Source organism: Diuraphis noxia, unplaced genomic scaffold (genome assembly GCF_037042655.1).
Source record: "Diuraphis noxia isolate RWA-SAM2 unplaced genomic scaffold, SU_Dnox_SAM2 contig0001, whole genome shotgun sequence".
NCBI lineage: Eukaryota > Metazoa > Arthropoda > Insecta > Hemiptera > Aphididae > Diuraphis > Diuraphis noxia.
The window spans coordinates 42,536,835-42,554,097 of record NW_028301711.1 but is presented as its reverse complement, the minus strand read 5'-3'; the positions used below and the strand labels follow the sequence as shown (position 1 = coordinate 42,554,097).

The window sequence follows — 17,263 nt, the reverse complement described above, 5'->3', positions numbered from 1 at the left end:
AATGTTTTCGCCGAAGCTACAAAGATCAATAAGAAAAAAAATAACATAAATGTCAAATTATAAAAATTTAATTTTATGTGTAAGTAAAATAACTAGCAAAATTATCGAAACGGATAAAAATAAAATATAAGGAACCATGATAAAATATTAAAATGTATTGAGCTAACTTTACGTCCTTACAAATTTAAACTTCTTAAAATTATATTATTATATTATTATTAATCAACCCTTGGCAACACAAGCCATGTTATTTTAGCAGGGTTATTTTAACTGTGAGAGAGGGTACGATTGATTTGTAACACATGTACCAATATATGTGGCAAGGTTTTTCGCATAAGCACCCAGGTGGTCGCCCATCCGAAAACTAGTGGCATCGGGTGGTATGTACATATCACGTAGCTTGAATAATTGCGACATCGCGTCACCCCAAGCCACTAAAAACTGTTTTGTTCATTTAATAAGTATGACATCTATAATGATTGATTGTAATATATTATTTTATTCTTCTGAAACCTATATTGTATTATTTATATTGTCAAAAATTGGAATTGTTACGTATGTAAACGTGAAATTAACTAAAGATTCAGGAGTAATCAACAGTATGTGGTACCTATAATAAAGAATATCTAAATCTGACTGATGAAAAACATTTGGTAAAATCGGATATATTTGATTTCAATATAAAATGTATTAATCTCATCCAAACTTTGAGCATCTTAAGGGTATAAAATAATTTGGATAAATAAAACATTAAACACATAAAAAAACCTATATGGGTTACAAATTAGTAGCTAAATACAATTATTATGATTAAATAGTTTTATGTTTAAATAATAAAAATAAATAAATTATATTAAACGAATTATGAAAATAAAAAATACATAATACTTACACTAATTTACTTGGAAATTATTTTTTATTGATAACATACATTTCCTGAAAAATACTAATATTATGTTTTTTAACTATTTTTTTTAATGCAATTTTCATTTCCTTCCATTTTTGATCATTTTATATTTGAAATATATTTCATATTATATTATATTTTAGAAGTTTAAAAATAAAAATGAAATTGCAATACATTCAATAAATTAATTAAAAGTTACTGTTCAGAGTTATTTAGTTTAAGTATTTAGAAATGTTTAAATACCCATTGGTTGATATTACTTGTTATACTGTAGGTAGTTACTAAGAAATAATAATTAATAGAATTACTAAGAATATTTTATTAATCCAAGTATGAAGTAATAAAATATCAATCTTCCAACTTCATGCTGAAAACTTGTCAATTGTTTTTAATTTCTTCATCTGACAATATAGGGATTTGGAACAACTCAGTGAATAATAAATTAAACACTATTAAACCATTCAAACGTATTTGCACCATTTATAGACTACACAATGTCCCAATGAATAAAAATGTTTTTTTTTATTAAAAAATGCTCTAATGTGAGTTGGAGGGGGAAGAGCTCTTTTATCAGACAAAAAATATATTATATTCGATAAATGCTGCAGCAATAACTCCAATTTTCGCCAAAACTTTTGCGACGTCAGGGCTGTAACTTCATTTTCATGTAATATGAAATATATTATAATATGTACATGTTTACAGCTTAGATTAACAATAATAAATAATTATCGTAAATATAATAAAATATTAATATCTACAGCTGTGCGTGTTAGATGTTTAGGTACCTATAACATTAAGTTATATACACTATTCAATACAGGAAAACTATGTTAACAACACCACTACAACACTTAAACACTGCTATTATACCGGTGGTAGTTGGTACTGCAAATTAAAAAAGAAAATGTGCTTATAAACACATACAAATAACGAATACCAATCTATTGCTCTAACATGGGAATAATGCGTATAATGTAGTTGCAGTTTACTGAGGCAACTCAATCTGTACACAATTTCGTTTCCGTTCGAAAAATAATGCGGTGTAGCATAAAGGTGATATTTCACGGTTCGTTCGACTGCGTAATATAGTCAAAACGGCTAAAGGTACGACCAGTGACCACTACCGCGTTAAAAGACGATGAAACTATGCCTGTGTATGGGTGTGTGTGCCACAATCAGTTTACTATATATATACACACACATTAGATACACACGTCAAACCGACCAACTCTATGTATAAAAATAATATAGGTAGGTAATAATATATTGCAATATTATATGGGGCTATATACTTCCAATAATATACAGCAGCTTGCTGCGTACCGTTATTTCTACACTTTGTTATTTACGCTTTATTTAAAAAAATATTCGAGTATCCTTAGTGAAGGCAATTTATACATTTTGCATTAATGTCGTATAGTAGTGTAGTGCATTATACCCCTTTGAAAAAGAAATACAAATAAACAGATCATAAAATGTTTATAACACGTAAGTACGATTACAGAAAGTAAATCGTATATTGCATAGTAATTGGATTTAAAATTTAATTTTTACGAACAAAAAATCAGTTTCAATCATTTTCGCAGACATAAACCATTAGCCATCGCTTTGAGAATGCACTTATGGTAAATTTTAAAATTACAAGCGGAGATAAAATTTCTCAATGATTTCACTATTTTATACATTTACAACTTTGCCGGTGTTCAATGTAGATCAATAATTAATAGTTAAATTGAAAAACATCGTGAATGCATACATTTTTTTATATCTTATAATTACAGTGAGGTATTATTCTTATAGGTGCATGCAAATGGTAATGTATTTTACCAATAATTGATAATTGCTTACTGTTCGTCGCTAATATTGTCAACAGTTAATTTATACATGACACATGTACAATGTGAATCAATAATAATATAATTATTATGTATTGCCAATTATGAACTGTATAATAAGTAATTGAAAACTTTATGACAGTGATTTGAAGGTGTTTTAAATATCACACATTTATTTATATTTACTTTAACCTAACATAACATCTCTAAAGCATATTATTTCTATGACTATTTACACACTATTTACATTTAAAAAAATTTGTTTAATTGAAAATTTACAAATTCTTTAATGTTAAAAATGTATAAAACGTTAACTTTTATAACTAAGGATTGAAAATTTAAAATAAGATTCCACATAAGTAGTTATAATTCTGAGGCAAAAAAATCTAAAAACTGTACAAACACAGTCTTTTTATAGTTATTTTAAGTTCAAATTTGGATGAAATTACGTATTAAATAACCAAGAATAAAAATTTTAGTTTTATTCATAGGTACTTAAAATCTCTAGAGTAGGTATGCTTTATATTCTAATTGTAACAATTTATGTCATTAATGACTTATATTAATACTTAATAATAAATTGTATATAATTACTATGAATGCCTGAGTGAGGAATGAGTCGGGTACATAATGAATCTGATTTGATTAATTTGGAATTTATACTATAAGTACCTATCTACATTTTTTTGAAATAATAGCAATATAATTATATAGTATAAAACTAAAAAATATCATAGACTGACAAACCGTTTCCGCTCAGGATCGTTTTTCGTTGGCAATGATGCTATATCATTGACTTTAAATTTAATACCATCCATTGCAGTTCCACTTGAAAACTATTTTGTGGAACCACATCTACGTATACTTACCCGCTTTTTTTTTTTTATTCTTTCTTTGTATCTTTAATAATTGTGTTTATCAAAACAGCTGAGTGTCGAATAAAAAACCCCGTGGATTCGCTTGTATATATATATTTTTTTTTATGAAGACTATTGGCCATAGCCTGCACTAGAATTTTGACTCTTGTTGCACCGATGTATATTTTGTGCATTTGTGCACACTGTATAGTTCTCATCAGATTACCAATGAATTACCCTGAATAGTATAATAATACTCCTAAATACTTAATTAAGTCAAGATAATTTATTTTATTATCTACCAACATATTTGTTTTTCACAAAAAATAATGTTTATAAATGTCCAAACAATACAACTATTTTATACTAACTGAACTACACTAGTTATCACTAAATATATCATATAATTAAGTATTAGTCTTAAGAGATAAATTTACAATTAATTGTAATATAAATAATTTATCAGACCATACTATACCAATATACGTTTATACAAATATTTGTAAATTAACAATTTTATCTTTTAAGTTTTAATTGGTTTTAAATGGCAATAATGTATTTATTTATTTATTGTAAAATTAGTAATAAATTGTAACAATGCACTTTATAAATTTCAAATATTATTATCATTTATAAATGTGATTTCAAGAACTTGGACTATATCTTTCTAAAAAATTATATTTATATATTGTATCAATTTTTAACTTATTCACCAACTGCAAAACAAAACATACAATTTTAAGAAATTGAATGATAAATTAAGCTTTCGCAAAGTAAAACTAAACTCATAGACACTTAATGTGAATTTAGTACCTACGACGTATTCCATTTAATATTGTATAGGTATTATAATGTTGTATATTACACATGTACATTAAACATAGGTCCCTATTTGTAATTTAACCTATGCATGTCTATATTTCTTAACATAAATGATAAATACAAGCTTGAGTTAATAGATATTAAACATTAAATTAATGAAAATAGGTTGGTTGTATAATTTTTTTAAGTTGTGACATTTACCGTTTGAATTAATTTCATAAAGATTATGTAATATTACTGACAAACGAAGTACTTCATGTGAAATTGTTGTATAATTTATTGTGTAAATGTCATTCAATATTTTTAATAATATTATTAAATAGGTACCTTATTATATTATTATTTTTAAACATATTCAATTTGAATTGCTCTTAATAAACGTACCTTATTATTGTTTATATATTGATTTTCACTTTTTTTATAAATATTTTAGAACTTTAGTAATTATTACATAATAATAAAACAAATATTATAAATTTGAACAAATAAGTATATTATTATTCCTACCTACCTATTATATCATTATAATAAAATAATAATAATAATAATTATTATTATTATTACTATTACTATTATTGTTATTTTCGTTGTTGTAATAATATAATAGAACATCATTGTCATTTCATATTATTTTCCGCCACCTAGTTCAATTACAATAGGGTGATTGTAACGATCAGATTAAAAAGGTAGTGGATAAATGGTGGGGTCGGTCTAGAACTGTTAGTGGTAATATTATAAAAACGGATAACAACAAGAGAATAAGTACCATAACACGAACTCTACGAGTCTACAACCAGTTTCACTTGATTATTTTTCATATTATAAAACTGTTTAACATAAAATAATTTTTATTATTTTAAATCATTTTTGTGTACCTAAACATTTTGAGCAAAAGTAGTTTCGACAATATAAAAAAACATTCCTAATAAATCACAATCGTCACAATAGTACACTATTGTACATGATGAAGACGAATATCGTAAGTTATAACGTTATTGATTATATTAAACTTATTTTAATTTTAATGATACTATAGACAATTGCTGTACCTACTCAACTTCTAAAATTTAATAGTAGCTGAAATGTTTAATTAATATAGGTTTAAACTGTACTACTGTAGTATATTACTTCTATATTCTTATCATATTATTTGTATGTGACCCGATATAAAGACAGCAGATAAGAATTTTGGTCCACTCAATATTTTAACTATATTAATTAAAAATCTACCTTGAATAAAATTTAAAATCCTTCAATAGAATGATAAACTAAATACTAATCTCTAAAAACAAAAATTAATAATAATTAGTATGAAAAATGAATATAAAAATTTAAGCCATTAGTTAATTGAAAGGAATATTTAACTAGAAAAAATAGACATTTTATGATAGGCTATTTCTATTTTTCGATTTTATTAGATATCAAAACATTTTTAAGACAATAATGCGTTCATAGATATAAGTACAAACTCTATAAATTAGTTCAACATTCACGACGAGAAATATAATGGAGAACAACATTTTTATTGTATTTTTTGACAAGTTCATATTATATTATTGGTAGTAATAGAATATTATATAACTCATAATATAAATATTATATTATGAGGGTTCAGATTTAATTACCTACCTTATTTTATAAATAAATGATTTTTAAATTTTTTTCACATAACTAATTACCTAAAATATTTTTGATTTATTATAGACGTAGGTGGTTAGTCAAAACATCTAAATTGATAATAGGAAACACACGTGTTACCTATAATAAAGTTTAACAATATATTTCCTTAAATATATACCAAAATATTTTGACTATCTTATACTTACTAAAAATATATTCTTACGATTGTCATAGATTGTACGATTTTATTACCATTAAAATTATTAATGTTTTGTCATGAAATATTAAAAAAAAAACCTTTAAACATACACCGAGTATAGAACGTACCTATAACAAGTAGCAACCCGCTGGAATCTTCGGTGTAAATCAGTATTATCTTTTTATGGCCCAGCGGTGTTTGCTAATCATAACTGAAAAATTTAATGATTTAAACAGATAAATTTATTAGACTGTACAATTGATTATATAAGTACAAAATTATATATTGTTAAACGAACCTGCACCAATATATTTGACACACATCCAAAGCATGTAAATGAAATATTATTTTCTGTCTATTGGAAAAATACCGTGGCTTTGTATAATATTGTACAATAATACAATAAATGTATATAGATAGTGTAATATTATTATTATTGTCGTTGTTATAAACCACGACGACCACTGCCGCAATGTTATTGCGCAAATTGTAACCGCCATCGCCACCAATACGCACGCACGGTTCACTACACTTCTTTATTCGTATACATAATATATTTTGCACCATTATCGCTATATTATTTCTACATACATGTGATAGTATTGCATTATGACTTTGTATTACGAAAGTATATTTAGGTCTTAGATACTGGAGTTTAATCCGGAAAATACGTTTAATGATCATTTTTTTTTATATATACAACCATAACACAGCGCACGCTATACTGCAGATTTTACTATATTTATAACATATAATACAATGTACAAATACAATTGATAGTAATTTTATTGATAGAACTATGGATTTTTAACGATACCTATGTGTGATATATTGGTCCAACAATGATAATTTAAGCATACCTATTGGAATAGGCAGTCCATATTTAGGTCAAAACCCCGTCACACGTTATCCGGGGGTAGAACGCCCTCTCAGCACCCATCGAACACACATATTAATTACACCTACACAATTACGTATTTTTTAAAAGAAATATTAAATCAAATAATTTATTATATCTATACGTAATTGAATTAATTTAAGAAGTGTACATTATCTGCATTGGTGTCTTTCTACTCTGATTGAAAATAACGGCTAAAAACTTGACTTTATTTCATAATTCCAATTAGATCGACTAACTTCATTATGTTTTCATTGAGAAATCGACATAAATAATAATAAATAATGTATAAAGAATGAAGAAAAATGAAAATTACAGTGATTTATTTATTTTGTTTTTCATAACTACTTATATGCATTACACCATATTCTGTAAACCATAAGTTAAAAATAAGTGTAATTGATGGATTTTATACTTTCATAATATTTAAAAACATACGTGATAAATATTTTGTAATAAATTAATGTTCCCGGGATCTTCGTTCTGAATCTGTCTCCGGTTCCTATATAATACATACAGAGGCTTAATGGGGGGGGGGGGGGCACTCGCTGTAAAATAAAATATTCTTTTACGGCTATAGGTATACCTACATAATATTGACATTTAATTTAATAAAACATCTTGTTATGGTATAGTTTATTCCAGGGATGGCTAGCATGAATACGTCCACAAGCCACGTGGATACACACAATTTTATTATAACTAATATCAAGAGCCAACATGGCAACATGTTTAAATATACATTTATTTTAAAATTTTTACGATTTTATCTAAGTAATTAAGATAGCTAATAGCCGACAAACATATCATAATAATGTATTAGGTCCGTGCCACACTAGTTCAATATTATTTTTTTTTATACTAAAGAAAAATCATAGCGATAATAAGTAAATATTGTTTTTTTTTTTAAAATAATAAGACGCGTCGTCGTATAGCAATAGGAATTAAATGTTATTGATGATTTCGTGGAATCAAATAATACATAATACGTATATTATATTATAAATATAGGATCAGAGGGGTCCGGCGATGTCGATAAGTTTGCAGCTTTTGGTCATTGGGATTTTCGTGTCAGCGTGTGCGGCGTACAGCGGGGACGAAGGATCGGTGGATTATTTCCGTGGCCATGGCGGAGACAGTAACAAACAGTTACCGGTCATATTGATGCACAAACAAGCGCTGCAGGAGGACGGCGGTTTTCAGTACGCTTTCGCGGCCGACAACGGTCTTCGACAAGGCGAATCGATCCGACCGGACGGAAGCCGGACCGGAGCATACTCATACACGGACCCCGACGGTAAAGAGATCTCCGTCAAGTACACGGCTGGTAAGGACGGTTTCCGCATAATACAGGGAGACCATGTGCCAAAAGCTCCCGTGTCCGTGGTACCGTTACAACAGCAATCGTCGGCGCCAGCTTACGTTCCATCGCCATCTTCCAGCCGTCCGTTGTCTAAGAACAGGTAAACTCTAAGTATTAATAATGTATATTATAATATAAATATAATAACAACAATGATATATAATATTGTACCTAATAATATGTGCATGTGTAATGTACTTAATGCAATATTTTGTGGTATGCGCCAGTGGTGCTCTGAAAAGGAGGCGGTGGACAACGGGCTCAGACCCTCGAATCCGCACCCCTGGAGCGCGGCGAATGTCATATTAATCAAAAATCAGAATTTAGATTTTTTTTTTTTCAATTACACATTTTTATTAGTAGGACAGTTGTAAATTAAATTTGGTTTGATTTCCATGGCAATATTATTAACAACGGTTGGAAACATTTTTTTAATTTTCTACCCTGTAATAATTACACGCTAGTAATGTTTGATTGTAATTGGTTATTACACGCTGTTATGCACCTATATTATTATTATTATTATTAATTTGTGGTCCTTGGATTCCACCCTTTACAAAATCTTGGTTGCACCACCGCTGGCATACCACTACACGCCTGCAGTTGAACAAAATTTGGCTAGCTGCTATATATCTAGTCCTAGAGACGGTCGTCATAGATTGACCAACGACCACGTGTACACATCCCATCAAATATTCACTAGGAGATGTTCGTGAAGAAATTTTAGTATAGATTTCGAACTGGATTAATTGGTTTTCATCATGTTATGTTGTATATTTTTACCGGAAATCATCTGGTCGATTGAAATATTTCCAGATCTCACAAATTATGCGAGCTTTTGATATTCTGTAAATTTTGGAAACAAATTATCCATTGAGAAATTTTATTTCACATTCATGATTCAAATGATTCGATAAAACAAAAATGTAATGAAACAATATATGAAAAATTGTATTATATACTGCATATATACTGCTATATATAACATGACATATAAATTGATCACTCAACTAAAATCTTAATTTGGTGAATAATTATACTTTAGTTTGATAATTTAAAAAAAATGCACCCTTATAAATTAACCTTGCATGCATGAGCTAATTTCAATTTATTATACATACTATTTTAATTTATTTTATTTGAATATTATATAATAATATATTAATAGATCACTGGTATCTGGTGAGTGTACCAATTATTCAGTTCTAATTTGAAGTTCAGATTAAAAAAATTAATATACATTTTAATATCAATCAAAATTCATTCTCATATATCATTTCATACAAACTTGTTTTACCTTTTCATACATTTAGTACCTGCGTTACATTAATCCATATTATTATACCTTTAAACCACTAAAACATAAAATTATAAACATCGTTTCGTTTGTCATGCAATATTATTGTTATTTATGCTTGGCAGATTGTTTGGTGCTCCCGGTGGACCTGGTTCTCAATTTAGCAGAGGCGATTTCCACAACGCAGGCAGATTTGATCACAATAGTGGAGAATCTTTTGGTGCACCGTCGCCATATAAATCAAAGTATTCGAAACCTCAACAACACTACAGAGTGCGCGAAGACAATAGTGCCGAATTAGCGGCTAGGTACGATGACGACGGATCATCTGCATACGACGGTGCCGGAGATTATAGCAGTCACAGTCCATTCCGGACACCTTCGTCTCCCGCGCATAGTGCCTACAGTGGTTCCAGTGTTAACTCACAAAAAGATGATGGCAGTTTAAATAGCAACGAGCAACAACCCCACTCATTCGGTAGTGGTTATGCATTCGAATTTGGTGGTAGTAACAATAACGGCGGAACATCACCTGAATACTAAACGCAATTTATTTTCGTGTTCTTCTCGAACTTTGGTAATTAATGTATAAACCATAGTTCAAGCAATGATTTTAAAAATAATTATTTTGTTGATAATTATTTATATTCTGCGGGAGATTGTTATAAGATATATAGTGTATTTATATATACATATACATTATTGTGTATCATGATTATTTCCTAATCTTTAAGTTTTATAATTATTGTGTAAAAGTATGATGTATATGAATTATGATACTATAAGTTTTTTTTGTTACGTTTCTAATAAAAATTATAATATAATTAATAAGGTTTATAATTTATATTATGTTTAACAAAGCGTTCATTTTGCATCACATTTAAGCATATTATTGACGATAATTACAATTATTTAACAATAGCCATACATTTTCCACTCTATAATCCAACTAAAATATTTCTGTTATAAATTAGAAATGGTCATCCATTTTGTCTTTTATTATAATTTTCTGTATTGATATTATTTTTTACCATAGCTGCCAATCACAGATACCAATACTCCATAATTAATAATTATTTGTAATAATTTTGGGTTTTCTCTTTCTCTGTTAATATAATATGTGACCACTGCCGCATTTATAAAAAACGATTAATCAACCAGTAATCGGTATACAACACATATATGGTAAAATTATTACGTGTCTGTCCATCTATCTGTCTATATTGGGGCCACGACGGTGGTAATAAATAATATTTTTACTGGGTTTTCCACTAGAGGGGAATGTCATTTTTAAAAAAATTGTTTTTTTAACGTACCGCCCACTCTCGTCCTTTTTCCAATCGAAAAAAAAATGTCCTAATGATATAATAGCAATAATAATATATGGTTACTAACTAAAATAATGCTACTATATTTCGGCGAACAAAAACATATAATATTTTAGAGTTAAATTTTATTATAATATTTGTAGTTTAAATAAATGATTCATATACAATAAATATCGTGATATAACAAGAGTAAGAATTTTAGTATTGAAAAAAAAAATGATTCAATAATAATATTTTATAATTTGACAATAGTTATTGAAAAAAAAAACTAATACATAAGTAGGTACTTATTTTTACCTAGTCATATTGTATACATTTATAAGAAATAAGTATTTTTATACTATAATAAGTATTTTTTATCAGAGGTCTTGTTATTTTACCTTTTTAAGTTCTATAGTTGAAAACACGAAGATTTAATGTCTAAATCAATTCAAAGAGCTTGTATAATTGCATTTTAAATTCCTCAGATAAAAAAGTATAAAGTATTTAAAAATATTTTTGTATTATATTATTTTAGATTTCAAAAATAATACATTAACTCGTTATCTTTTCGTTTCAAATAAGACTATGACTTATAAGCACATAAATTATATAATATTATAATAATGATATAACTTATATATAGTGGACTTAACGTATAGTATTATAGTAATACCGTCTACCGACTAGTGCATATATAACGAGCATTTATGTTTTCATAATATTAATTGAAATCCATATAAAAGACGTCTTATTTATTCGTAGGTTGTCGAAACGTGTCAACATCAATTATCAATTTGTAGGTATAAGGTACTATAGTTTAGGTTAGTTATTACTAATAACTAACCTAAACTATAGTATATACATTTTTACTAATAACTTATTAGTAAAAATGTATATAATATACAATATATATTATGAAGTATGAAAATCAATAAAGTTAAATATTGGTATTCGTCGTCATGCCGAACACAAAATATGTAGGTAACTTAATTTCAATACAATTTTACAGATCTGTTCCTTAATTTCATCAAACTGGAAAAAAATATACTAACATCAGTTATATTCTCTGATGGATTTCCTACTTGGTATATATTTTTTACTCGATCTAACCTGGATTTAATAACTTAATAATCTCCACTTACGTTGTACCCACAATTTAGTAACTATATCAACTATAGCTAGGGTCTATAACTTAATTATATCCGGATGTATTTCATTAAAAGGTTATAAAGTTTCATTTTATGTGCATAAAGGAACTAATTTAAAATAGGTAAAACTAGTGCTATACTACGTTATTATAATTTATAATACGCATCATAATATATTATACATGTAACATGTTATATTATTCCGTTGTAACATTCCCATTTTTTAATACTGAAAATTATCTAGAAAATATTGTATTGAACGCATAATATTTTTTCTGAAAATGCAAGATGACCGTGTGCGTGATGCTATAGTGGTCAGAGATAGAATCGCAACTCGATGGATTTCACTGTTCGATAAACTATCGCATATTATATGTAGGTACCTACTGAAGAGGGCAGCGACGAATAATTAATTAATTAATCAGTATTGTAGAGCACAGAATTCTCTCAACACTGTCATTGGCACCGTCTCTTCGGTATAAGTGTGGTGTCTGATGACTGTTGACTGGTGAATAAATGTGTGTGTGTGTTAGTGTGTTCTCTTTGATTTAGATTTTAGAATAACATATTATAGCCTACGAGCAAGACAAATATTATATATGAAAAAATATTGTAGTCAACACTCGTCACGCGATATTCATTATATTATAGTACATTATATGGGTACACCGTGATCGTATAGTGCGTATTATAATAATATACCTTCCAGTTATATACCTACCTACCTATAATATACATATTATAGTCATACCGTCACCCATCACAATGAGTAATAGTACCTATACATAAACATAATAATATAATAATATTATCATCGTCCATATCTACGCGTTTGTTTCCCTCGTAAAATCGAAACGTCGAAATATTTTATCGTAACAGTTATTATATTTTATCATCGTAGTATTATAACACTACACCGTTGTTTTTCTATACGCACGAAGATGTACACACACACACACTTACATAATAGTATATATATACATACACACATACGATGTGTGTGTGTATACATATATATATATATATATATATATATATATATATAATATATTATTTATAATAATATGTATTAGGTATGTACCGTGTAGTGTAAAATACTGACGATGTGGCGGCGGCAGCGGCGGGTGTGTTGCGCGCGCCGTATACATGCGCCGACGTAATTATAATTATTGTATCGTCTCTGCCGTCGTCGTCGTCGCCGCCGCCGCCGCCACCGCCGCCGCCGCCGCCACCGCCGCCGCCGCCACCGCCGCCGCCGCCACCGCTACCGCCGTCATCGGGGTTGTGTGGTAGTAGCAAGCGGCAGTGGCAGTTGATAGTGGTCCTTCGCCGCGTAATGGTTTGTCCACCGCAGCGGCACCGAACGTGTACTATCATCGCCGTAACAATAATAATAATATGATTATAATTATTTTAATAATATAATAAAAAAATATTATCGTTTTTCACGCTGAAAGCACTCGCAGGCGCGTTTATTCGAACGGTACGACAATAATATCTTCGTAAAACGATCGCGAGTAATCTCCACGCGTCACCCCGTCGGTAGTCACCGGCCGGTATTGGTGGTGGTCGCTTTCTATTCGATATCGTATTAATAATAATTATTGTTTTGAAAACAGAATTTCATTTTCGACACCGCTGTGTGGCTTACGTACCTATTTTTTTTTTATTATTCTAAAAATATATCGATCGTATTGTACTTTTCATTATTTTAAACTTTTTTCTTTAGCCCGGCATAATAATATAACACTGTTACCATTTATTACAGTATTACGGATGACACATGTTCGAAATGGTATGACGTTAATTAATAAAAAATAATAACATATTATATTTAATACCGTTGTAATACTATCTAAACGCCTAAATAATTGTCCTGCGTCGTTTTACCACGATTGGCACCCGAATGTGTCGTTTTGCGATTTTTCGCGCGATAATTATTAATAATTGCAAATTGTGCGCGCACCACGAATAAACTACGCGACTCTATTTGAATTGTTCTCGAAACGAGCTGAACACGTTAGCTCGGTATTTTAATATATATCATCATCATCATTATCATTATTATTATTATTATTATTATGGTATATGTATTTGGAGGACATTGATTTTGACCAAGCAGGGGACTCGGCAACTCGGCGCCGGCACAATTACCATAATAATAATTGATTAATTAATTGACGACCACGGCCACGGCTTGTGAAACTATTTACACCGGTGAGTACACATCATCATCATAAAGCATGCTATTTTTCAATTTATAATAATATTTATTAAACGGTGTATTTTGTATTGTTGGTTTTTATTTTTTGCTAATAATTATTGTTAACTATAGTCTGCATTATACCATTTACAAATGCAATAGGTAATATACATCTTAAAAATATTAGATAACAAAAATAAATAAAGACCTATAAATTGATTTTTATCACTTATTTTATTTCCGTTTTAGATGGTTACGACTTCAATAGGTAATATCGTATGTGGGTAAACCAATAAACTATATTATATGCCCTCATTGTTTTTTTTATAGTTTTTATTTTAATTTTTATGAATTTTATTAGGTAAATGTATGTATCGTTATCTTTATAGTATTATGATTGTGTGTTGTGGATCGTAATTATATAATTATTGAATAATAACTATACTAATTTGCTTGGATTAAAAGAAAATAGCAGCAACCAGCAGCATACCAGAATTAAAAATAATCATAATATTGATGATAATAATTATTAGTTTGTTGAGGGTGTTTCAAGTTAAACGATCTATTGCCTTGCCTTCATACATCGTATATAGATATATAAACTGATATTTAAACCGCTTACTATACAACACGCCTTAGCATATTATACATACGTGCGTTTGCACGTAGGTATCGATACTAAAATATTTGAATTATAATAATAATTATTATTATTATTATAATGACCACACCGCTGCTGCACTGTATACCACTGCACTATACGCTACTTAATTATAAACATAATAATATTTATAATACCATCGTCGTAAAATAGTAATCGATTTCACATCGTTTTATAAGTTATAATTATAATTTAAAAATTACGAGTTTAGGGAGCAGCGTTTCTGCCTCCGGCTACTCACTAACCAAAGAGAAAAAAAAATATATATATATATACACATATGTGTGTGCGTTAGATTGAATGTATGTGTGTATAATGGGCTAAAAATGACGTAGTATAATTACGTTTTCCATTAAATAATTAATTTTTACCAAAGATTATCACAGTACCTAGGTAGAATGGTTTGATATATACATATATATATATATATATACTGTATACATATTATATATTAGACGAACATATTATAATATGGTAATTCAACCATAAATTAATTACTGTAGTAAAGATTCGAGATATAATACTTATATGTATGTATGGTATATAATATATGACAATAGAGAGCTAGGTTCAATGGGGTAGTTGCTACTTAAATAATGATGAGGTGTCCGAGTATGGTTAAGGTCATTGTTAATAATATCGTAATGATGGAGAGGAACAGCAGCGGTGGTACGCGGCGGTAGTGGCAGTCAATTGACGTTATCCGGCGGCATCCGCTCAAATATTATTGCATCGTCGATGCGTTATAATATTATAATTTATAACGACGACTATAAGTAAATGACAGTGATAATATAAGTAGAATAGAATGAAATTGGCATGTATTATCCACCAATAAAATTTTAAACGGACGATTATTAGCGTCGTATAATATATCAGTGTATAAGGCGGATGCTGCATTAGCTACAACATATCGTACATTGTGACGTTTGTATGACCAATTAAAATGTGTAGGAACTCTTACAATGTTTATACGAGATGTTTCTATTTAATCGCCACGCACTAGGACGATACAATTTATTGAGTGTGTGTGTATGTGTGTTTCAGGACGCCGATGAAATAAATCCAAATCAAATTATCTTGCATCGAAAGTATATATATACCTAGATATACTACGTCCACGAATATGAAGGTATCGCCATTGTTGCCACAGACGTCGGCAAAAAAACAAGAAGACGTTCCTCTTCACGAGAACTCGGAAGTCACTAATAACTGTTTGAAACGCCGTCGGCTTCATTCGCAGACGAATATTATAATCAATGGTCACTATCGACATAGTAAACACCATTACCCTCGACACGACGACAAATCATCATCAATGGATTGTTTCGACACCATTAGCAACAACGTTAACGGCAACAGCAACAGCAGTAGTTGTAACAGCAGTAATAGTGGCGAAGACGCGAGCGATTGCGACGATTCACCGATGAGACCTAGCAGTCACCCGAACCAACAATACCCAGAAGGAGGGTCGTCCACACCGTCGCCTGCACATCACAATATGAAGGTACGTTGTTATAATTTATGAATAATAATAATAACGTCAGCGAACGTTAATATCACTCGTTGTTGGTACACTATAATACAATAATATTCGTTTATTTATTTATGTTTCTTACTATCGATTCGATCGGTATTTATATTAAAAAATAGTCAACGTGATAATATTGAAAACTATACTATTGCAATAATTTAGCATCGATCGAATCGATGACGACGACGGGGATGTATATAAGAGCCGAGAGATTAAAAGGCCGTAGCAAGTAATAAGCTTTGAAAATAAGTTATTAAGCTGATATTGCTACAGCGGTGCGGCGTGCTGAAAATAGTGGAAGTGATGGCAGAGGTCGATGACAATGACGACGTAATTTTTCTCTGCAAGGGTGAAACGGTAGCAGTAAAGGCGGCGGTGGCACCAGTGTTGGCGGTGGCGTCGGCGGTAGTGGCAGTATAATAATAATAATATGACGCCGCCAGCTTTTACGTTTACCTTCCCTGCACCTTCCTCACTCAATCTTATTCCTTGTTGTTATGTCAGTGCCTCCGTATTTTTAAAAGGGTAGGTCAGTTTCACCAGCCGTGTATAGTACACAATAGTCATGTTTAGTAACAACAATAAACGTTACTACACAAACTATGA

The 17,263-nt window shown here is 29.5% G+C and overlaps 2 protein-coding genes across 2 annotated transcripts in view; both read left to right on the top strand.

Annotated features, from left to right (window-relative positions):
* Window positions 1–5,182: 5,182 nt before the first annotated feature.
* On the top strand, window positions 5,183–10,632 carry LOC107167970 (uncharacterized). The gene is made up of 3 exons (XM_015517206.2): window positions 5,183–5,403; window positions 8,153–8,604; window positions 9,927–10,632. The coding sequence occupies exons 1-3, from the start codon at window positions 5,386–5,388 to the stop codon at window positions 10,342–10,344; spliced, it is 888 nt and encodes a 295-aa protein (XP_015372692.1). The 5' UTR covers window positions 5,183–5,385; the 3' UTR covers window positions 10,345–10,632.
* A 2,932-nt stretch (window positions 10,633–13,564) lies between these two features.
* LOC107167974 (uncharacterized) overlaps window positions 13,565–17,263 on the top strand; it is a 30,647-nt gene continuing 26,948 nt past the window's right edge. Inside the window, exons 1-2 of the mRNA XM_015517210.2 lie at window positions 13,565–14,476; window positions 16,171–16,630. Of these exons, the coding sequence (XP_015372696.2) occupies window positions 16,250–16,630 (381 nt within the window). The 5' untranslated portion in view covers window positions 13,565–14,476; window positions 16,171–16,249. The remainder of the gene's footprint in view (window positions 14,477–16,170; window positions 16,631–17,263) is intronic.